General features: G+C 44.1%; 2 protein-coding genes across 3 annotated transcripts; one reads left to right on the plus strand and one right to left on the minus strand.

The window, feature by feature from the left end:
- Positions 1–477: 477 nt before the first annotated feature.
- On the minus strand, positions 478–17,790 carry PIGX (phosphatidylinositol glycan anchor biosynthesis class X). Of its 2 annotated transcripts, none has more exons than XM_053311569.1 (7): positions 17,652–17,790; positions 14,901–14,992; positions 9,494–9,551; positions 7,903–8,041; positions 2,569–2,782; positions 2,244–2,344; positions 478–1,504 (listed from the first exon to the last, which is right to left on the minus strand). In XM_053311569.1, exons 1-7 carry the CDS (start codon positions 17,654–17,656, stop codon positions 1,361–1,363), a joined length of 753 nt encoding a protein of 250 aa, XP_053167544.1. In that variant the 5' UTR covers positions 17,657–17,790; the 3' UTR covers positions 478–1,360. The 2 variants fall into 2 exon arrangements, with proteins under 2 accessions (XP_053167544.1, XP_053167543.1); XM_053311568.1 differs by lacking the exon at positions 17,652–17,790 and adding an exon at positions 17,000–17,424.
- A 416-nt stretch (positions 17,791–18,206) lies between these two features.
- Positions 18,207–23,743, plus strand: CEP19 (centrosomal protein 19). The gene is made up of 2 exons (XM_053311570.1): positions 18,207–18,843; positions 22,635–23,743. The coding sequence occupies exons 1-2, from the start codon at positions 18,714–18,716 to the stop codon at positions 22,997–22,999; spliced, it is 495 nt and encodes a 164-aa protein (XP_053167545.1). The 5' UTR covers positions 18,207–18,713; the 3' UTR covers positions 23,000–23,743.
- Positions 23,744–24,310: the final 567 nt, after the last annotated feature.

Consider the following 24,310-nt stretch of genomic DNA (forward strand, 5'->3'; position numbering starts at 1 on the left):
CAAGAGAAGGATGAGAGACATGAGACCAAACAATGCAGAAGAGCTGAAGGCCGCTAATGAAGCATCCTGGTCTTCCATAACACCTCATCAGTGCCACAGGCTGATAGCATCCATGCCACGCCGCATTGAGGCAGTAATTGCTGCAAAAGGGGCCCAAACCAAGTACTGAATACATATGCATGCTTATACTTTTCAGAGGTCCGATATTGTTCTATTCTACAATCCTTGTCTTCTTGGTTCCATGTAATATTCTAATTTTCTGAGATTGTGGATTTGGGGTTTTCATGAGCTGTACGCCATGATCATCACAATTATAACAAATTAAGGCTTGACTTATCTTGCTTTGCATGTAATGCGTCTGTCTCATATATCAGTTTCACCTTTTAATTTGCATTACTGAAATTAATGGACTTTTGCACGATATTCTAATTTTCCGAGTTTCACCTGTAAGCAGCAGATAAAACATTAAAAATCCTCTTTAAAAAGATGTGTGTTTAATTTTTTTAGAACACTGAGGGAGGGAGCATGGTGAAGCTCTTCTTAACTGCACCACCAGTATCAGTGAGTCCCAATTCAAAGAAACAAGCTGAAGCCCAATAAACACAGAGAACAATCTTCTGCTGGATCAGCCTAAGTCCCACATCTAGAGATGACTTGCATATTGATGACAGTGCAAAGCCTTTCATTGTTGCAGATAAACAGTAAGATCAAGTTCTTGAGTCCACGTTCCAATTCAGATCTCTAATTGTAAGAGCTTGGCTCGCTTAACAGAGGCAAAAGAAATGTATGTGCACATTTGAAGCTGAATACATTATGCCAAAACCTTACTCTTTCTAGGAGGTTTGAAGCTCCTAGTACATCTAACCCACGCTCAGATACTATGCTTGAGCTACATAAATCGCCAGGCTATGAGACAGGGGACAGACTGAACTCTGCTTGTAGAGTGAAAACAAATTTAAAAGAATCTGAAGTTCTTAAGTTGTGATACTGTGAATGTGTCTGATCCACCCAGGTGAGCCACACCACAGGTAATCAGAACTGCTTCTAAGTAAGCAGACTTCACTGTCTCAGAATTGGACTGTGGCAGTCTTGTAACTGGACATTTACCCATTACTAAACCAGTCTTGTGTAAAATCCTGGGGCCAGAGTGGGGAGGGGAAGACAGGACTGGTCAAACACAATACAGCCAAGCCAATACAACAGTGGACAGTAAAATAGCGGGGGCCCTGGGCCTGCTCCCCACCACATCTGTGATGCTGGAACTCTGTTTTTCTGCTCCCATCTCTTGTTTGTCTGCTTATTCAGAAAGACAGTTCTTGCACAATAATTTGAATACTTTTGTTTACTTTTATAATGAGCTCTAAGCAAAGAACAATCCATGCTCATATAAACCTGAAAGGATAAGAATGGAACACAGTATTGTGGTAACAAGAGTAATCGTGCACACCAATGTAAGGTGATATTTGAGTCCAACTGGTATTTGCAGTTTCAATTCCTTGTTTACCTACAAAGAGAGAGTTGCATGTTAAAAGACAAATAGGATCTCTTTTGTTCAAAATGTATTTCCCATATAAGTCAACACATTTTAACTTTATTTAATTTTTTTTCTTTATTTATCAGATGCCTTTTATCAGGATATATTGAAGCTTCCAACGATGTTGGTACTTTCCATTTTAAAAAATTCTCTGCAGCCAACTCCTTAAATCAGTGGGAAGCATCTGCACTAATTACTCCTACTGAATGTGTAGTAGTTACTCCTACTGTTATGTGTAGTCCTGCTGAAATTAAACAGTCTATAGGAGTAAGATTACTTATTTCCCAAATAGTAGTAGTAAGAGTAATTCCTGAGAAACAATACTGAAGAACTTAATGTGAATGCTGCTCAGTCTTTCCTACAGCACTGGATTAAGAATTTGGAAGAAAAAGATGTCCAACCAATAAACCTTTTTGTCTGGAACTACAATTCTGCACAGTTACATTGCTAAAATCCTACTGAAGTCAACAGGACAAGCAGACTAATTACTGTATGCACAGGACTATAAACCAAGAATATATGAAAAGCTCTACTGGATCATACCAAAGGTCTATCAAATCCAGCATTCTGTTTCCCACAGTGGCTAACCACTGGGAAGCCCACAACCAGTTTCTTCATCCGATGGGTCCAACTACCTGAATAAAAGTTCATTTCAAAATAGTTCTAGACAAATACGTTGTAGGAATAACTATAAGATATATGAACCCACAGCTTTGAACTTGATGCTGTTCCAGTGGCAGGTATGTGTATTCTTCTGAGAACATGGAGCTTCTATTTCAGTTTCTTTCAAACATTCCATTGACAGAAAGGCTAGAAGAAGCAAAAACATATTTAGTACTCAGAATAGAATTTATTCGGAATTGTTAAGCACTGCTTCCTCTAATTCTGAATGACTATGTAGATATCTCCTTCACATATCTATCAAAATAAAAGGTTCTGCCCCAATGATGTATTATTCTGTACTGCCCCTTTTTATTCCTCTTCCACGTGTATCCCTTTCTTATTCCCAAATGTAGAAAGTCAAACACTCTCACATTTTTGGCAACGGATCAATATTTGTGGACTCTTCAGTAATGCAAAGATGTTTCCATCACTCTCTGCTGGCCTGTGATACCGGCAGTGCAGAGGCAATATTGCTCTAAAACAGGAAATGCATTCAGCGTCAGGTCTCATGTAAACGAGGACAGTGACGTCAGTGGCTAAGTACTCGGGAACTTCCAAATCTATGTTATCTTCAGTCAGCAAAGCCTGCAGAAAAAGAAAATAATTAACATAATTACAGAAAATAATCCTGGTACAAACAACACCAGATTAATGTACTCCTGCAAAGAAGAACTGGCTAGTTCCAGTGTCACACTATTGCACTTGTCTCTCAACAATGCAAGTACAGGTTTCAGGTGAAAACTGTTAGAAGTGAGAATTCTCCCTCAGAAGAGGACTGCATCCAAGACTATTATGGGTTGCCAAGACCTCCTGCTCCGAGACAGGCCAGAGAGCTTTTTCTCTCTTCCAGGAGGGAGGGGCAATCCCCTCATCCTTCAGTCTTCGCCCTGTCTCGCTCCGGCAAGTGCCTCTTCACTTCGTTCCCGTTGACTTGTACAGACCACTGGATTCACCAGACAATATCACAGGGGTACAGTCTAGGCTTCCCGGCCCCCGGATCAGTTCCTGATATCCCCACGGTTCCGCAAGCGAGACAAGCATTCGTTAATGCTGAAGGCCATTCGTCACCTTGCCGGGATACAGGCGATCAAACGAGTTCCTCCCGGGGAATAGGGGCATGGCGTCTATTCTATTCTCTTTTTGGTTCCAAAAAAGAATGGAGAGTAGAGGGCCATCCTAGACCTGAAGTCCGTCAATCAGGGTGAGACATTTCCACATGGAAACTCTCCTTTCCATCTTGATGGCCCTTCAGAGGGGAGACTTCCTGTCTTCAGTGGACCTAAAAGAAGCTTATCTTCATGTCCCAAGCCACCCCCCTTGGACAGGAGGTTCCTTCGGTTCCTTCTACGCTGACGCTCATTTTCAGTATCGAGCCCTTCCCTTCGGTCTTTCGACTGCACCACGGGTGTTTACCAAGATCATGGTAGCACTCGTGGCGCACTTGAGGACCAGGGAGATTCATCTGTACACATCTATTTGGATGATCTTTTGGTCAGGTCACCTTCTCACCATCAGGCTCTGGAGGATGTGAGGGAGACTCTCTCAGTACTAGAGGTCCACGGGTTTCTGGTGAATTATCAGAAGAGCTCTCTCATTCCCCAGAACAGGATTCAGCATCTGGAGGCTATCATCAATTCATCCAAGGGTATTGTCAGTCTGAACACAGAACACAGGCACAAGTTGGTCTCGGCTTGTTGAAGGCTGCTGCTCCATCCCCAGTCCAACATCCTCAGTCTGAGCCAACTGCAGGGCATGATGGTTTCAACTATTGGGATTGTTCCCTGGGCTCGCTTCCATTCTTGGCCTCTCCTATGGCTGCTCTTACCCCTCCAGGATCCCGTGACGGGCAGGTCCAGACTCAGGATCTCTCTGACTTCTCGGGTTCGAAGTCCATGGGTTGGTGGACATCCCCAGCGATCTGCAGGGGCGTGAGCTTCTTGTCAGACAGCCAACTCATTATAACAACGGATACCAGCCTTCAAGGCTGGGGAGGTCACTGTCACCGCCAAGTTGCCCAGGGTCTGTGGTCGTTGGAGGAACGTCTCCGGTCGATAAATTGGCTGGAACTATGGGCTATCCATTACGTCCTCATGCAATTCCTGCCAGTGGTCCGCAATTGTCAGGTTCTGGTGCAGACAGACAGTGCGACGGTCAAAGCACACATCAATCATCGGGGGGAGGGGGGAGACAAAGTTCCACTGTCTTATGCACGAGGCTACGCTTCTGCTGGCTTGGGCGGAGCAGAACTTGCAGTTGTTGGAGGCTGTTCACCTCAGTGGGGTAGACAACACCATAACGGATTGGCTGAGCCGGTCTCAGTTGGACCAGGCAGAGTGGTCTCTAGACGATTGGGCCTTTCAAAGGGTTGTGGAAAGATTCAGAGTCTCTCTCATGGACCTGTTTGCAACCCTGGCCAACGCCAAGGTGACCCATTTCCTCTCCAGGTTTCCCTCCCCAGGGGCCGAGGGAGTGGATGAGCTGCTCGTTCCTTGGCCCCAAGGTCTGCTATATGCCTTCCCACCCCTGCCCATCCTTTCCCAGACTGTTAGGAGGATCCATCAGCTGTGGGCAGAGGTCATCCTTCTGGCCCTGCACTGGCCATGCCTCCCTTGGTTTTCGGATCTAGTGGCCCTGGCAATCGACACCCTGATGCCGCTCGGATGCTACCCTCACCTTCTACACCAGGGACCAGTGTTTCATCCAGAGCCTGAGTAGCTCAATCTATACGTTTGGAGATTGAGTGGAGCTCGCTAGATGCTTGCAGCTATTCTTCCTCTGTCCATGACACCATCCTTGCATCTAGGCGTGCTTCCACTGCCCGGGTGTATCATGGAAAACTTTTGTCAACTGGTGTGCCTCGGTTGGGGTGGAACCTTTGTCGGCGTCCATAGTTCAGGTCCTGGGGTTCTTGCAAGCGGGTCTGGACAAAGGGCTTCAGCCCAACACTCTTCGACACCAAATGTTTGCAATCTCATCTACGCTTCAGGTCCCGGGGGTCCCTTCCTTGGCTGGGCATCCACACGTTCAAAGGTTCCTGAAAGGGGCCTCTTAATAGCTCCCTCCTATCCCTCGGTTTCCCACTTGGGACTTAGGTCTGGTTCTCAGGGTGCTTATGAAGCGCCCCTTTGAACCCCTGAGAACAGCATCGTTGCAGCTCCTCACCCTGAAGGTTTTGTTTTTAGTGGCCATTACTTCTGCCCGCCAGGTCTCCAATCTTGGCGCACTATCGGTAAGGAGAGAGCTGTGCTTGGTCTTTCTGGGTTATGTTCTCCTTCGTACTGACCCCATTTATCAATTTAAGGTAAATTCCCTGTTCCATAGAGCCCAGGAACTTATGCTTCCTTCCTTTTGCCCCAGTCCTTCCACTCCAAAGGAGAGGGAATGGCATACTCTGGATGTGCGCAGGGCAATTTGTATTTATCTCAGGCGCACCAAGACCTTTAGGGTCTCTTTCTTTGTTTCCTTCAGAGACTGTTCATTGGGCCAGAAGGTCTCATCATCTACCCTGGCGTGCTGGATTTGCAAGTGCATTCACTTGGCCTACACGATGGGTGGGAGGCCTGTACCTGAGGGAATTGCTGCCCACACTACACAGAGTGCAGCTTCTACCGATGCTTTCTCTAATTTAGCCCCCTGGCCAATATTTGTAGAGCTGCCACTTGGGCTTCTCTCAACCTTTGTTAAACACTATAAGATTCACGATTGGGCTTCTGCCAATGCCTCCTTTGGATGGTGAGTCTTGCAGTGGGTAGTTCCAGTTTAGGACCAGACTCTCTCTCTCCTGCTGAATTTGAAAGTGGCTATGGTATGTCCCATAATAGTCTCGGATGCAATCCTCTTCTGAGGGAGAATGAATCGTTGGCACTTACCTGAATGGTCATTCTCCTCAGAAGTATGGATTGCATCCGACCCGCCCACATGTTCGTCTAGTCTACCCCGCTTTTATCCGGATTTTCCTGTTCCCTGTATATATGTGGGGAGGTCTTCCTCTTCAGGGGTGGTGGTGTCTCCCTGAAGGGTTTGAGTTAGCATAGGAAGCTTCTCTGTTTGTCAGCCTACGTTAAGTCTATATTCGTTCTTGTTCAGCTGTTGGCCCCTTATTGGCCTCTTGTGCTTTTCTGATCTTATTTCGTATTAGCTGGAGCATTGGAGAGCTGGATACTGACTGAAAGATGAGGGGATTGCCCCTCCCTCCTGGAAGAGAGAAAAAGCTCTCTGATTGGCCCTGTCTCGGAACAGGAGATCGTGGCAACCCATAATAGTCTTGGATGCAATCCATACTTCTGAGGAGAATGACCATTCTGGTAAGTGCTAACAATTCATTCTAAAGCATTGCTCTTAGCACTGCAGTAACCTCTTCTGGCCACTAAGGAATGAGGAGTTGTGTTAATAGGTCTCTCTCAGTCAGCTAAGAGTTGATTAGAACTGTTCAGTTGTTGAAGGCTAGTGCCTGTTTGAGTATGTTGTTTTATTTGTTTTTTGAACTAAACCTAGTGTCTCCAGAAAATTTCTTAGGCTGAACATATTTACCTCCAGAGCATACTCTGCTGTGTGAGGATTCTATTCTCCTCACACCTCTCAACAAAAACTGCTGGAGGTATCAGAAAAGTCAAAGGTGAATCTCACATGCAAATCTTTGAGTTTTCCAAAGCAGACTCTTGTTTAACCTTTGCGATGTGATAAAAGCTCATGTTCACAGTGTTTGGTTTGTTTTTTACCAATGTTTACTGAGAGGTGACCTGCTAAAGAGACACACTGGAGCAGCCACCTCAGGCAGTGGATTGGCACGTGTGGCAAACTCGTCACCTCTGCTGACCCACTGGCTCACCGAGCTCTAGCCTGCCACCCCCAAATCTTACTCAGAAATGGCGCAGCAGCTGCTGCCCTCAATCGCCTCCATGCCCCATTGACTTTGAAAAGTCAGGCCAAGGAAGGGAGTGGAAGGTGGAAGTGCTTAGAGTCAGAAAGTAAAGTGCTGACCAAGAGCATTTCTGTGCCGGTAATCAGGGGGCAGCACGGGAGAGACTGGGGTGTCTCTCTTTGTGCTTCTCTGCTAGTCTGTGCGTCTACTGGTTACCATTGTGTTTTGTACTGGTTACCACTGTGTCTTGCACTGGGAAATTTGGCCACGAGGGAAGACAGCATTATGAATTTTGCTCCCCCACCTCCAGGGCTTCAACCACTCCTATGTTTACTTGCATATTTAAAACATGAAACAGTAATGTAAGATGAGAGCGAGCCCTTACAATACCAGTGGCCGCGTTCCAAAGAGCAAATTTAGGCATGCCCGAGGGCTTGAGCATACTACCCTTGGGCACATGGAATTAGTTGAGCAGCACTTTGGATCGCAGCCATAACACAGAACACAATGGCAGCTTTCAAGATTTGAGCTTTTTGTATTTTTTTATATAGTAAGGGAAGCAAAATGACAGACTGTTTAAACAGACAAATTCCAGGAGCCTTTGCTAGCTATACATTAATTAAATAATTGCTTTTAGGTTGGGAAGACTCAAAGATCAGTTCTTCCAAACACAATCCAGTTTTGTGAACTAGCGATTTAATCCCCATTAATCAAGAATTCTTTAATATACTTTATTTCCTTTCCTATTCTAACAAGCAAAGAGCAGGCAACCTCTTCATTGTAGTTTTGGGATTTTAATCAATAACTTCCACATGAGGCCAAATAAGTCAACCTGAAGTCCTACCTCAGTGAGATTGTGCTTTTGCAAAGATGTCAGTTCATAAGGATCCACATAAAGTCCTTTTGGAAGGTGTACTTTAGCTGCCACCATGCAGCTTCCTGTGCCTCCATCAGCGCCAAGATTTACTCTAATCAGAAGATCTCTAACATTTAAAGAAAACAAATGAAAAGCTCTTTCTACAGACTTCAAACGCCTTCCAAAGAATACAAACAACCTCAAAGTTGTATCAATCTATCTTAAACTTATATTTAACAAGTTACAAAACTTCTTAAATATTATGAAATTGTATTTTTATATTTAGTCTGCAGTTTGTTTTCTAGGGCTGCAACAAATCCTATGGCACACCTACTCAGAAACAAGTCCCATTGAACTTCTGTTTGAGAGCCATCACTTCAATCTGAGGGCCATCACTAAGAAGGCCCTATCTCACAGGGATGACAACTGAGCTTCTACTGGAGATCTTGTATGGTGAATAGAATCAATTGGGAGCAAGAGGTCCTTCAGATAATTCGGATCTAACCTGTTTAGGGCTTTAAAGGTAATAACCAGCACCTTACCCTGAGCACCTGACAAAAATATGGTTACAGCATTTTGCACTAGCTGAAGTTTTCAAATACTCTTCAAGAACAGCCACACCACAGAATACTATCACATACACACCACAGAACACTATCATCATCTTTGTACTAATTATTATGAATACTATTAATATTTATATTAATAATATTGATACTTTTCAACAAAAAATTCACAAAGTGGTTAGCATACCAAGAATAATGAGGAAATGATCCCTGTTCCACAAGGGCTAATGGAGAACTAAAGATGAGGAGACCCTTTCCAGTTAAGACTTCATCACTCTAGACTGCATCACTCTAATGGGACTAAACATAAGTAGGTAAGGCTGAGCTGCCTATGGGTCTATATGACTGAGCATAGACTGACACTTATATAAACAATTATTGACTAGCCCACATATATGCCAGTAGTCCATTTATGCCCACATATATGCCAGTAGTCCATAGATGCCAGTAGTCCAGAGCACCCGGCTCTGCTCCGGGTGCCGACAATGAGGGAGGCTAGGTTGTCATGCACTCGGGACAGGGCCTTCTCTGTTGCTGCCCCCAGGCTTTGGAATGCTCTCCCTGTGGCCATTCGCTCCTCAGACTCCATTACTGTTTTTAGAAAGCTGGTTAAATCTTGGCTTTTTATCCAGGCCTTTACGTGATTGTTTTATTGCTGCTTCTCTGTGTTTTTATCCATGTATAGTTTTTTGTATTTTGTATGTTGTATATTTTAATATTGGATTGTTTTTATATTTTTAGCTAAATACTTTTAATTCATTTTTATTATGTGTTTTAACTTTTGTAAACCGCCTTGGGGTTGTTTTTAGCGAAAGGCGGTATATAAATCTAACAATAAATAAATAAATAAATAAATAAATGTTGTTTGCCATACATCATCAGTTCACTTGTTCTTTAGACCATATATATGCTGAGATGGTTAGGCAGATGCAACCGTTTGAAAGATTCTGATCTTATTAACACACTAGTGACAGCAGCACTGCCCAATATCTATCTGGTTGTCACATACCCACCTGTGAAATCCATCTTTCAAAAGTTGTTGCATGACATCAGGACATGTGTTCTGTGCATCTATAAATCAAAATACAAATTAGGTGAGGAAGCTTTTCTTTTTTCACCACTGCTATGTTTTTCAAAAATACAAAAGGCCATTCCAACACATGTAAAGTGTGACTATTGTTCTGTTTCATACACACACATTTACTATAGTGTCCTTTACAGGAGAGATGAAATGAGGAGGTTGATGATGACACACAATAGGCCTTTACTATCCAGTCGCCATTTATTTTAATCAAGCCTTGCAGCCACTGTTTACCTGGAATAATTTAAGCCAAATTTTGGGTTACAGCCCATTTGACCCACGAGAATACCCCTTAGGTTCTGGCAACGCTAGAAATGCACCAGCCTACCTACCTCTTCTTCCACCATCTCACATCATTTCCAGCAGCCGCAACAGCACTGTTCTGTATTTTCCACCGAGAGGAAATACAACACCATTCTCTGCTTCCCAGCTGTGCTGCCACCTCTTTTCCACTAGAGCAGGGCTGCTCAACTTCAGCCCTCCTGCAGATGTTGGCCTACAACTCCCATAATCTCTGGCTATTGGCCACTGTGGCTGGGGATTATGGGAGCTGTAGTCCAAAAACACCTGGAGGGGAGCAAAGTTGAGCAGACCTGCACTAGAGAGATCACTGAGCTTAGCAGCAGTGAGAGCACCCCAGTTGTGTTTCTGTCTGGTTTTTCCCCTCTAGCACCAAAAGAAAGCAGGATCCACTGACTGCTGGTTGCATTTTCTCCATCTCTTGCAAAGGGGTGGCAACACACCCCTTAGGGAAGAGGACAGGGTGTATATCCACTTCTGTAATACTTACTTTCTAGGCTATTTTAATCAGGGGCATATTGAGGCTGGTAGTGGCCCTGTAACAGACTACTGCCTCACTGCTACCACCTGCCTTCATGACACCCCCCTGCTGCACCATGTGCACTTGTGCCTACCACACCCCTGGAGTGAGAAGCATGAGGACTGTGGGGGCATGGCCAACACTGGACACACGGCCCCTTGCCCTTTCCCAGCAGGCTGGCCAGCACTTTGTTCGCCAAATGTGTGCTTCTTTTCTCTCCTTTGCTCAGAGAGAGCGAGAGAAAGGAAGCACTCAGCTGGTGAGCAAAGCACTGATTGGCTAGGAAAGGGCACGTCCATCTCTCCCAGCTGGCAAGCACTTTATTTGCTGGCTGGGGTGGGGTGGCAAGGGGGTGCCCTGGCAGCCCAGGGATATTTGTTTGCCCTCATCCAATGGTGGACACATCACTCATTTTAATTTTATGATCTATGGAAAGAATCCAACAACTTCACAACAGTCCTGAGATACTCCAGTGGACTCAGTGATACTGCTCAACAGAATAAAACAATCAGTGAAAAGAACATGCAAACTAAATGCATTAGAATATGATTACAAAAGAATTATCAAAAATGGTATACGAGCATAAATAGATTACATCAACATGTAGAACTCTAGGGAACAATTAAGCACTGTATGATACACCACACATTCAAGACACTAGTGTGATGGTTGCTGAATTACCACATTGGGCAATTTATTTTTTTATCATATTTTTATACCGCCTGATATGTACATCTCTAGGCAGTATACAAAATTTAAAATATTTAAAAGTCAAAAGAGATTAGAATATATGACACAATAAAAACAGCATAAAACAGTTATTAAAACAAATTGTTAAAATTATTAAAAATTAATTCTAATTAAAGGTAAAAGTAAAGTTGTGCCGTCAAGTCGATTTCAACTCCTGGGGCACCCAAAGAGCCCTGTAGTTTTCTTTTGGTAGAATACAGAAGGGGTTTACCACTGCCGTCTCCCATGCAGTATGAGATGATGCCTTTCAGCATCTTCTTAGATCGCTGCTGCCTCATATAGTACCAGCGAGGATTCGAACTGGCAACCTTCTGCTTGTTAGTCAAGCATTTCCCCGCTGTACCACTTAAGGTGGCAATTCTAATTAAAAGCCCACAAAAACAAGAGAGTCTTGAGGGTCTTCCTGAAATCAAACAAAGAAGGAGATACTCTTATTTCAGTAGGAAGCATATTCCAAAGCTCTGGGGCAGTCACAGTGAAAGACCGGTCATGGGTTGCCACCAAATGGGCTGGTGGCAACTGTAGCCGGACCTCTCTAGAAGATCGTAACAGGCAGCAGGGTTCATGACAAAGGAGGTGCTCTCTTAAATAGCCTGGACCCAAGCCGTTAAGGGCTTTATTGGTAATAACCAGCACTTTGTATTTCATTCGGAAACATATCAGCAGCCAGTGCAGTTCTTTTAACACCGGTGTTATGTGGTCCCTTTGTGTTGTCCCAGAGACCAATCTGGCTACCACATTCTGTACCAATTGTAGTTTCTGGACTGTGTACAAAGGCAGCCCCCTGTAGAGAGCATTACAGTAGTCAAGCCTGGAGGTCACCAGCATATGTACCACTGTTTTAAGGTCATTCACCTCTAGAAATGGACGCAACTGATGTATCAGCTGAAGCTGATTAAAAAGTGCTCCTGGCCACTGCCTAAGCTTGAGAAACCAGGAAGAGCTTTGAGTCCAGGAGCACACCCAAGCTATGTACCTGATCTTTCAGGGAGAGTGTAACCCCATCCAGAACAGGAAGATCTAAACCATCTCCCTGAACCCAGCCCCCTACAGTCAGTAAAGATAAAGTTGTGCTGTCAAGTCAGTGTTGACTACTGGTGACCACGGAGCCCTGTGGTTGTCTTTGGTAGAATATAGGAGGGGTTTACCATTTCCATCTCCCGCGCAGTATGAGATGATGCCTTTCAGCACCTTCCTATATTGCTGCTTCCCGATATAGGTGTCTCCCATAGTCTGGGAAACATACCAGCGAGGATTCGAACCAGCAACCTCTTGCTTCCTAGGCAAGTTACTTCCCTGCTGTGCCATTAGGTACCTCTGTCTTATTTGGATTCAACTAACCCTAACCCTGAGGAGGCTGACATGGAGAAGTAGATCTGGGTCTCATCAGCATATGGATAACACACTGCACCAAACCCTCCTGATGAACACTCCCAGCGGTTTCATGTAGAAGTTAAAGAGCATTGGAGACAAAATGGAGCCTTGTGGAACTCCACACTTTAGTTCTCGCTCAGCAGAACAACAGCTTCCAAGCGACACCATCTGGCATCTAGCAGAGAGCTAGGAGCAGAACCACTGTAAAATAGTGCCACCCAATCCCACCTCCCTCAGGCGGTCCAGAAGGATACCATGGTTGATGGTATCAAAAGCTGCAGAGAGATCCAAAAGGATCAGCAGAGTCACACTCCCTCTGTCAATAGCCAGTTGAAGATCTTCCATCAGGCCAACCAAGGCAGTCTCAACCCCACAGCCCACACGGAAGCCAGTTTGAAATGGGTCTAAATAATCTGCATCATCCAAAACTGTCTGGAGCTGAGAGGCCACCACCTGCTCAATCTCCTTGCCCAGCCATGGAAGATTAGAAACAGGTCTGCAATTAGCTACCTCTGAGGGATCCAGTCCAGCTTTCTTCAAAAGTGGTCTAATAATAGCCTCTTTAAGACAAGGAGGCATCCTGCCCTCCCTCAGAAAAGGATTTATAATATTTACCAGACCCTCTCTGATAATATAATTATCAGATGAGATAAGCCAAGTTGGACAAGGGTCAAGAGAACAGGCTGTAGGACACACAGTCTGAAGCAGTTTGTCCACTTCCTCAGGAGTCACAAACTGAAAATTATCCAATCTAATCACATAAGAGGAGTTGAGGGACACTTCCACAGTAGACTCTGCAATAACTGTGGAATACAACTCAGCCCAAATATGAGAAATCTTATCTGCAAAAAAGTAATTAAGAACATCACAGCGAGTAACTGATTATTCGAAGTTTAAATTCAAGGGGGAGTAGCACATACTAGCCCCTCACAACCCTAGACAACTCAGACAACCCTAACCCTAACCCTAACCCAGCTGGAAGTGAATTTGCAGAAGCAATGCAGACAGAAAAGAACTGCTTCTTTGCCACCTGCACTGCCAGAGCATAGCTCTTCAAATGTGCTCTGTGTTGTGCCCGATCAGACTCAAGCAGAGTCTTCCTGCACTTGCACTCTAGTCATCTACCTCACTGCTTCAGCTCCCATAATTCATCCAAATACCAAGGGGTAGGTATGGGTATGGAACCGGGCAGGGAAGGCTTGAAGGCGGAGCGGGTGCCGCTTTAAGTGTGGGGGAGGGTGAACTTACCCCTCCCACCGCTCTTCCCCCGCCAGCGCGCCTTTTTCAGTAAGTCCATGAGGCGGCAGCGTACCTCCTTGCCGCCCCATTTGCCCCTGTTTAGTAAACGGGGCAAATATCTGGTAAACGGGGGCAAACGAGGCGGCAGGGAAGTATGCTGCAACTCCATGGACTTACTGAAAAAGGAGTGCCAGCAGGGGAAGAGCAGCGGGAGGGGTAAGTTCACCCTCCCCCACACTTAAAGCAGCACCCCCCTGCTTTTGAACCAACAGAATCAGCCGCTGTTTGAACCGGTTCAGAGGCTCATAAAGGGCCTCCAAAATGGTTCTGTGCACAACCCTACCACGGGGCTATCATTAAAGCAAGTTGGAGGAGATGCTTAGGAACTATTTTGTCTACTGCTCTAGTAAGTTTATTATTCCATCTTTGGACCAGAGCATCGACAAAATCATTAGCAGAGTCAGTCAACCCTAAACCCTTCCAAGGCTTCTTGGAATCCTATTGGATCCAATAACCTCCTCAGTCGGACCAATCTAATAGGTCCTTCACCATGCGGAGGTGGGCTGTGGCTGTAAGTTCTACCTTAACCAGATGGTGATCAGTCCATGGCAGTGGGGAGATTACAGGAGTCCCCATTCATGAAACACCACCCTGATCAGAGCAAAAGACCAAATCAAGAGTGTGGCCAGCATCATGTGTCCATCCAGAGACCAATTGCAATAGGCCCACAGTCGTCATGGCCGCTATGAACTCTTGTGCCACTTCTGACAACCTGGACTCAAAATGAACATTGAAGACCCCCAACAAGAACAACCTGGGCCACTCCAATGCCAACTCAGCAACCAGGTCCGTCAGCTCAATTAGGGACTCCACTGGGCAGCGGGGTGATCAGTACACTAGCAGAAGTCCCAGGTTATCCCTGGTCTCTAGATTCAATATAGGCCAAATCCCTGATAGGGATCCTGGTAAGGGAGATGGTATTCTTATAGACCACAGCCACCCCACCTCCACGCCCACATCCTCTCACCTGACCCACCATGGAGTAACTCTCTGGGAGAAGCTTGGACCAAACCAGACCACCAGCCTCTCTCGACCTGACGATTTACTCACTAATGATTTACTCACTAACTATTAAAAAAATTGGATTTGAACTTACACATGTGTTCTGGCATGCAAATAAAGAAAGTGAACCAAAATGCCAGGATACCCATCCGGAGACTCTTTCTACTGAGGCATCTTGGAATGAAACTGCAAGGGGAAAAAAATCAAATTATTGAAATAGTAGCTATTTCTACAAAGTTTAGATCTCTTCATGTCAACATTGTGAGCCTGAATTAATTCAGTCCATCATAGGGTAGTATGGATTAGCTCAATCTAAGGCAATTCTGTCTCCTATGAAGAGGGGAAATACACAGAATGGAACATCACAGTCTTCAGGGCATATGCATTGTTCTAACCCCTGCCACACAACAGCATGCTTTGGTAATAACATTGAGTTCTGTATGTCTCAATTACACTGGAAGACTGACATTATGTTGAACTTTTCAGCAATAGTCACATGACACTTCCACAACAATGAGGTCATACAGACACAATCCTCAGTTAATCTTGGGTTGACACTTTCAAATATCTATATACTTATATTCTGACATGGAAATCATCATCATTTCAAAAGGAGAATAAAATATGGATTAACATGTCCAAACTGGTCCTACAATTAGCCATCTGAAAGGAATTTTTACATCAATGTCACATGTGCATGCATGTTTCTGAAATTCCAACTGGGCAAAAAGGCACCTTTTAAAGTGGTGTCTCTCTTATATAAGCAAGGCAGAGAGCAAATTCATCCCAGTACAGCATCCCTTCCAGTGGCTATTTGCTGGAGATTAACTTGAGTCTTCTTAAAGATTGTGAGCCCCTTTATGAGAGGGAACCATCTACTGCTTTGTACTTTAGGTAGGGTGTTTTTTTAATTGAGAAGTTGTATATAAATATACTGTATAGTACTAGTATATAAATATAGTCTACATAAAAATAAATTATCAGGGACCCACAGGTTTAGCTCAATAAAGGTAAAGTGTGCTGTCAAGTCGATTTCGACTCCTGGCACCCACAAAGCCCTGTGGTTTTCTTTGGTAGAATACAGGAGGAGTTTACCATTGCCTCCTCCCACATAGTGTGAGATGATGCCTTTCAGCATCTTCCTTTATTGCTGCTGCCCAATATAGTACCAGCGGGGATTCAAACCGGCAACCTTCTGCTTGTTAGTAGCCAGTCATTATTTGTGGTCACTCACCACTAATCTCCTCTCTTTCCTCAGATCCTTTTCTGGCACACAGGCAGAAGGCTTAGGAGAGAAGCACTGGGATATGGCGATAAGGTAAGAAACAGCGGGAGCCCTCTCAGAAAGGATTCCTGCTGTTCCTTACTTTTTCAAAAATGGTAATGAAAATGAGATCTCTAGTGAGATCTGTGTGGTGCTGAGTGACCTACTCTCCAAAGGCCTGGGGGCACTCACCACTGGCAAGAGGATTTGTAGATGTCTATAAATAATATCTCTGACAAAATTAATGCCAGTGTAACTTAAGGCCCCCATGTTTGGTCATGTAAACACTCTGACCACAATTATTAGAATAACTACAGCCAAATAAGAGGAGTTATATTTGTGTATTTAACATGTTTTGTCTGACTGTACACTTCTTCACTATAGCTGAATGTTTTTTGCATTAAAGATGGGCAGATGCACTTCTGTCGACATTCTTAGAAAGCAGAAAACAGTGTGTGGTGGGTGAGAAGCTTTCTGCAATGACTTCTGGAATTGTTGGGAAGTGATGAAACACTGCAGAGGGGACCCAGAGAGAATGAATGCCCTCCATCCATTAAAGTATCATGGAGATCAGAAACTACATCCGGGGGGCAAAATGGTCCCACTCCCTCTTGGGAGAAAAATTTGCCTGCTCTGTTCTGCAACCCTTCCCACTCAGGGTTAAGACCATGCATCAAAGATGTCTTGCCTAATTCCAAGCAGGAGTTAACAACAGTGCTGATGATGCACACAGGAACACACTTATAAGGCCTCAGTCACTGTGTGCTCGCAGGTAATTTATTATTTACTTTATGTACATGTTTGTCATTAGGTTGCCAACCATATGCCATCAACTCATCTACAACCACACATCATCTATGGATAAGCAATTTTGGTTTTACCATCCATATTTATTTGAGATTTTGAGACTCATGCCAGATGAAGGCTACCTGAAATCCTCAGCAGACTTGCATGCAAATACGGTAAGATCCATGGAAATCAACAGAAGTTTCTTTCACAGCAAGCATTCAGGATGATATGGTGGAAATCTGTTCAATAAGGTGACGGGGTGGGGTGGAGTGGGGGACCCAAACCTTCAGTTTGCTTTTTAAAGGTCATTTTTGACAACAAAGTGGAATCCAAAAAGCGAAGAATGATGGTTCCCTTACAAAAAAGAAATGAGGCAGGAGGTGCAATGTCATTTAATCTTCCGCAAGACTTCCATTTTCCTTTCCCGGGTTCTTTGTGCACACAGGAACTACTCTGAACACACCTTTCTACCGCAAGCACCGGCTCTCCGGGACAGGCAGACTAGAGAGCGGGCAGTCTCCTAATTCTGGGAGGGAGGAATAAGCCTCCCCTACTCTCCGAAGGGGAAGGGAAACAACTTTTCACCACCACCACCCACCCCCAGTCGGGCGCTGAGAACTGAGAATGTCCCTCGGGCGCCCCCTTCTTCTTCCACGGAATCCTGGCTGGGGGAGACCGAGAGCCACCGAGAGAGGAGGGCGGAGGCTCTTGTCTTGGTCACTCGGCAGCAGCAGCCCCTCCGCCAGGACAGGGGCAGGACTAAACCCGGGACAGCCCTCCAAACCCCCTTACCTCATGCACCCGCCGTCTCGTCTTCCGTGCACGCCCACGCCGGCCCTTCAGTAGGAGGACCTGACTGCCTGAACTGATAATGTCGAATCCGTCTCCAGAGTGACAGGGAAGCCTTGCGTGCGCCGACCTCTCTCTCTCTCTCTCTCTCTGATGCCCGCGGCCACCGCGCGCTCTCCTGCTGCTGTTCCTGCACGTGTTGACTCTTTTTCTCTCTGTCGCGCGGCTGTTGCTGCCTCACCTCGACCAGGGACTTTCTTCTCACCCACCCCGCGCATATCTGCGGAAGGAGCCCTCTCAGCCCCCCTTGAAAACAGTGACGAGCACTTGTACAGACAACAACCCAGCAGATTTTATTTTCGTTTTACAGGCATTTGCCTAGACGTCCATATCGGGGGTCCTAGTGCGGTGGCCGCGCCGAGTTGTTGTTATGGTGACGAGCGGGCGCGTGGTGAGTCCGGGGTGGTTGTTTTTGCTGTCGCCCGTGAGGGGGCTCGCGATGTCTGTTTTACGTGTGAACACAGCCACAGACCGCGGAGCTCTGACTGTGACCTTTGTTTCTTCCTCTCTTCTCTCCCGAGACCATCCCCGGACTGAATCCAAGAATCGGGGAAAGGATCAGATATGAGAACGGGAGACCTTGTTGCCGCCGACAGACGGAGCGAGCCCATAGATCTCACCCTGTTTGGCAAATGAAACTGTTTTTAAAGCTGAGAGGTTTCTGCAGTGAATGAAAGATGAAGCCGAAGTAGGAGCCTTGCGGTCCTTTCGAAGGGATTCGCAGACCCACTGAAAAGAACCATGTTTGCCTTTTGAAGACTGCGATTCTCGAGGGGCTTAAGTGGTTCGCGGCTCGCAGCCACTGCTTTTTACAGGGCCTTCATTCAGCACGTCACTTAAGCATGCCTCGATGAAGCCCGTGGCAATTAAATTGCATTTTTTAAAAGTACTCTGAAGGGAAGCATTTAATATGTTGTGTTTTTTCTGCTGCTGTTCTAAAATTGCACTCAACTCTTTCAGTGGACACAAGTGAGTGTGCTATCTTCTGATTGAGTTGGAGCTGTGATGTCTTACATTGCAAAGAAGTGTGGCATCCAGTTACAGCCTCCATCTATTATTTTAATCTATGAAGATCAGCTCAAGAATAATGTACGCAAGCGTATCATGCCTATCCGGAATTTCTCTAAGTTCTCAGGTATGGCATGTTTATTTTGCTACTCTACTGTTGGTCCCTTCTCAAAATATAGAAACCACTGCTATCACAAGTGTTTGTCTAATAGATCAACTTTACCAAAGATGGACTACTTAATTCAAGGTGTTAATTGAAGGAAACGAAGAATTTGCTAAGCATATAGCTAAGCCTTGTATATAGTGCCACCTAACTACACACTAGAGATGTACAAATCGATTCAAGCTCAAATCAATTCGAGCTCAAAACAAAACAGCCCCATTTTGACTCAAAACATTTTGAGTGTTCCAAGTGCCACTTTGAGGCCTGTTTTCCTGGGGAAAGCTGGTGTACCAATTGGGGTCTGCAAGTAGGCCAGTCCTCCAATGTAGGCTGTGTCCGAACCGGAGGGCTGGTCTACCCACCGACCCCAATGAGTAGACCAGTTCTCCCCAGAAAAACGGCTGCTATTTCAACCCAAAACAGCTTTGGCCATTGTTTCCACAAGTCAATTTGAGAATTTTGCGATTTGTTTTGAGGTCAAAACAAATTGCAAAATCCATTTCGTGTACATTCCAGGTAAGATAGTTACAACTAAATATTACTGAAATCAGTGGGACAAGTTAGTTGTTTGACTAACTTAGGTCTTACTAATTTCAGTAGGAGTTAAGAATCCTAACTTTCTTAGGATATAACTCATTGTTTACATCACATTTAATGCACATTTCACATTCAACACCTGTAGTATTACATGTGTTTGGGGAAAATTCTTCACCTGTTCAGTTTCCAAATTGAAAATGCTCTTGGAGAGAAGGCAGATGATATGTATAAATCAGTGGGGCCAGTCTGGAAGCACCTTCACTATGAGAGCCAGCGTGGTGTAGTAGTTAGAGTGCTGGACTAGGACCGGGGAGACCTGAGTTCAAATCCCCATTCAGCCATGATACTAGCTGGGTGACTCTGGGCTAGTCACTTCTCTCTCAGCCTAACCTACTTCACAGGGTTGTTGTGAGGAGAAACTTAAGTATGTAGTACACTGCTCTGGGCTCTTTGGAGGAAGAGCGGGATATAAAATGTAATAATATGTTGAGTTCAAACATACCAATTCCTTTCCAGAGTGCAGCTCTAAAATTACCAGGGTCTATAAGCCTGTGGGGAGCTGTCTGTGCACAATGCTGTTGAGCTGACTTCTATGGTGTTAACAACAGGGCCATCCTAAGGGCAGGGTGAGCAGGGCAATCGCCCTCAGCCCCACGCTCCTCAAGGCCCTGCACCTGCCTCCCTGCCCTGCAGCTGGCACGGACTCTGAGATACCTCCTGTGCAGAATGGGGCTGGCCAGGCTTGCCAGCAGTGGAGGCTTGCCTGCCATTGAAAGCTTCCCTGCACACTGGGGTAGGCTGCCAGCTACAGCTACAGCTCCCTCTCCACCACCCAGCTATCAGCTGTTTGGCAGGTGGGCAGGGCTTCCAGAGGCCTCTCTGCTGGTCTCTGATGCTTTCCAGTGCAGGCCCTGCCCTGCCACCATGTCCTGAGCCTGTGCCTTCCTTCTCCTCAAAGCCAGCAATGTAAGGTATGGGATTTCCCTTTTTTGGTTATTTCCCACCCCCCTTGTATATTTTATGGAATGGCTTGCTATAGAGTTTTGATACTGGGCACAGGAGTAGGATGTGGGGAGGGCTCTGTATATTTAAATTGAAGTGGGTTGGACAGTCTATGGGTTTTTAATTTAAAAAATAAATAAATGCAAAAAACATTTTTTTAAAAGTCCTGTTAGTGGCTTAATGGCAGAAAATAAAAATAAAAAGTTCTAGAACTGAAGCCCCCCAGCCCCGGACCATCATTCTACCCCCCATGTGGAGGAATCTGTCCTTAGCCTTCATTAAAAAAGGGTAAAGACCCCCCACTTTTGCCTCACCCTTAGATCTTCTGGAATGGCTTGACATAGGGCTTTGATATTGAGCACAGATGTATGGCAGGGTGGGAGAGGTCTGTGTATTTAATATGAAATGGATTGGTCAATAAGTTGATTTTTAATTGTTTCTCTCTCTACTGTAGTAAAGTTGCCAGAAAGGGTTCTTTCTGTCCATCGAGTACTTCACATCTAGTGAAGTGGAACTGACTGTAACCAGCCAAATAAACAAACAATTTTATTTTTACTTTTTTTTTTTTTTTGGTAAATGCCGTATGCTCAGGTTGATTTGCAATCCAGAAGGTCTGAGTGAGAACTGTTAAGCAAGGAGCATATGTTGTGTTTTTTAACTGTTTTCCTTTAAAATGCACTGTATGTCCAAGCTGGTTGGGCATGTCCAAACAAACTCACTCAGACTATTTACACAGTATGTCATCAGTCAGTATGATTCTGTAATCATATGAAATGTTAAGGAGGCCTCGCACATGCAGATTTGCCCCCAGCCCCTCACCCCTCTAGGGATGGTCCTGGTTAACAACAACTGCCCCATCCAGTCCCCAGAACTTTGCACTTTTAAAAAAAGGTTCATTTAGATAAATACTAATAAAGCAATGAATGAACAGATGAATATATTACCAACGTGGCATTTTTTACAATAAAGAAGCCAAACAGCCCATCTAAAGCACTGAGAGGAGGGGTAAAACTGATGGCTGAGCTAGTAGATGTTATTTCAGTTGCAAACCTGGTTTCATCCCTCAGCTGAAGGGTATATTGTGAGCTCTCTCCTTCTGTTATGACTGTCTTCATTTCTGGACTGATGTGCTCAGAAATCCTAGGACTAGAAGATTGTTGATAAACATGATAGTCTTATCACTTTGGGCCAACCATCTTTTTGCTGCCTTTGTCTGATGTTCCTGGTGGTGCATGTAGAAAACAGAATGTTTTTTTTCTGTCTGTTTCATGCAGCGCTGCTTCCTCATTTGTTCACTTATGCAGTCTCACACACACACTTGCTGCAATTACACCATTCCAATATTACATTGTTCAGTTGTGGAATTGCCTAGGACTTCCATAGGTTTTAAGAGGGGAGGGGAGGGGACTGAGGAGTATATGCTGAACTTTAGGGTTCAAAATAAAATAGTGAGTTAATACTAATGAAAGGGGTGGTCAATTTAGAAGGGAAATAGGCAAACACCCACATTCCAGGGAACAGCTTTGTAACTGTGGTAGAATTTGAGGCATGTAGATGCAGTGAAAAACACAATACACGTGGTACAAGAAGGAAAACATATTGTGTGATGTCAGTTCCACTCCCACTTCTACACTCACAGAGCCACACCAAGTATGATGGTATCTGCAGTGCAGATAGAGCTATGGATTCCTAGATCCTGATGGTTTTTCAGAAAGTGTTTACTTGCAAGGAACTGCACTTTGAAAATCTCTGATCCAAGATATTAACCTTGTCATCAGTTGTGCATCTGTAACACATCAGCAATAGAAAACATTCCTAGAACTTGCCAGACAGCCATCTCAGATTCATGTCTGATCAATGTGCCTGTTACAGACATGCATTGATCAGAGCTATAGCTCAGTGTTAGAACATGTGCTTTGTATGCAGAAGATCCTAGTTTCAATCCTAGTTCAAAGAGCTAGGAAAGACTCCTGTTTGAAGCCTGGATAGCTACTTCCAGTCAGTGTACTAAGTTGAGTGGCCCAACAGTCTAGTTCAGTATCATAGATCCTAACTAGCCTTCTTTGTGTATAGTAAGTAAAAAACACACAGTAAGGGGGGGGGAAACAAGGTGGGAAACAGTCCTTACTAACTTTAGAAAAAACATTTTTGAATGCATCTTTCCAAAATGTGCTTTGGTATTTTTGTTACCTGAGTTTGTTTGTTCTTTGGTGCAGATTGCAGCAGGGCAGCAGAACAACTAAAGAATAACCCTCGGCACAAGACTTATTTAGAAGGAGTCTCAATGCAACAGCTACAAAAGTTGCACAGTTTGCTAAGAGGCCACTTAGAGGGACAAAGTTTGACTCGGAGTCTGGAACAAATTCAACGAGAAGAATCAGTTGATCCAGAGGAAGACCTAAACAAACTCGATGATAAGGAGTTAACCAAAAGGAAAAAAATAATGGATGAGCTATTTGAAAAAAACAGGAAAAAGAAAGATGATCCTGACTTTATCTACAATGTAGAAGTGGAATTTCCACAGGATGGAAACCTTGAATCCTGTGGCTGGGATTCAGAATCAGATGATGATGAGTTCTGATCCAGAACCAAGGTGGATTCCTGGGCTTTGATCACACTGGGCATGATTGCTAAAAATCTAGATAAAATGTGCATAGTCATATTTTTAGCAACAGAAAGTTGAACAATCCTGCTATTTAGTTGCTTTATTTTGTACCATCAAAACATATTAAGACTTCTGCCTTTCCTTTTTCTTAGCATGTAAACATGCTATGTAAAAAGTCTTTTGAGGTGCTTGATGAAAAATATGACCAGACTTAAAGAGTTTTGTGCTGTCACATACCCTCTCCAATTAAAATAATGAGCCTCTGTTTTATATTTCATCAGGTGTTTTCGAGTTAGCTAGGATACCAAAATTTGTGTCATTTGAATGCTCTAGCTTTCATATGCCTCTCTTTGTTTAATTAGACAGGAATATTAGCTGCACAATATGATATTACTGCTTCACACCAAAATCACATGTAGATTTTTAATAATGGCTTCCTGAGGAAAAAATCAACGTTGTGATGAGAATGTTAATATTTAAATATTCTGTGCTGTGTTGAAAAGCATGTAGGGGATTTTTTTGTGGCTGGTAAAATTTAGAAGTCAAATTAATTTTTTTAATGTGCTGCTGATATGAATATTTATTGTAATATTACTTTACTTCCATAATTTATCTCTGTTATTTATGGCCAGATCTGAGAAAGTGGCTGACCAACAAAGTAATCTTGAAAAGCTGTAAGAGTTTATAATAATTACCACAATTAAATAGTATATGATATTCTGCCTTGGCTGATACTTCCTAAATAGGAATAGATTGAAAAGACAGATGTATACATCAGGGCAGTAGTAGTCTGCCAAAGATACCTTTTGCTTTTTCCTAGAAAATACCTCGCCAACTACAGTAGATCTATCTAAGGTCCTTTCCAGTGAATCATTTTAGTAATGCAGTAAGTGAATATTTGGCTCCCTTTGTCAGTTTCACATCCTTGATAAGAAGCCCAGTTAAAGCAATGTATGTAAATATGCACGTCCCAAATGTCTTCACTGTAATCATACATTAAAAAACTCTCCTATTTTGTCTCCAAAGGGCAATGTGATTGTATCACTTGCAGGTTAATTTTTGCCACATTACTGCACTTGGCAGGAATCTTGTTCATAATAAACATTAGTTCTCAAGGTAGGGTACAGCTTGAGAATTATATATTACTGTTTTGGGAATATTATAAGCTTTGGTGATCTAAAAGTATTAGTAAATAAATATGATGGGGGTTCTTTTTTATGGATTTGACAGGACTTCACTTTCAGGCGAAGCATTGACTAGTTAATTGATTATAGAAATTGCCTTTGA

Source organism: Hemicordylus capensis, chromosome 3 (genome assembly GCF_027244095.1).
Source record: "Hemicordylus capensis ecotype Gifberg chromosome 3, rHemCap1.1.pri, whole genome shotgun sequence".
NCBI lineage: Eukaryota > Metazoa > Chordata > Lepidosauria > Squamata > Cordylidae > Hemicordylus > Hemicordylus capensis.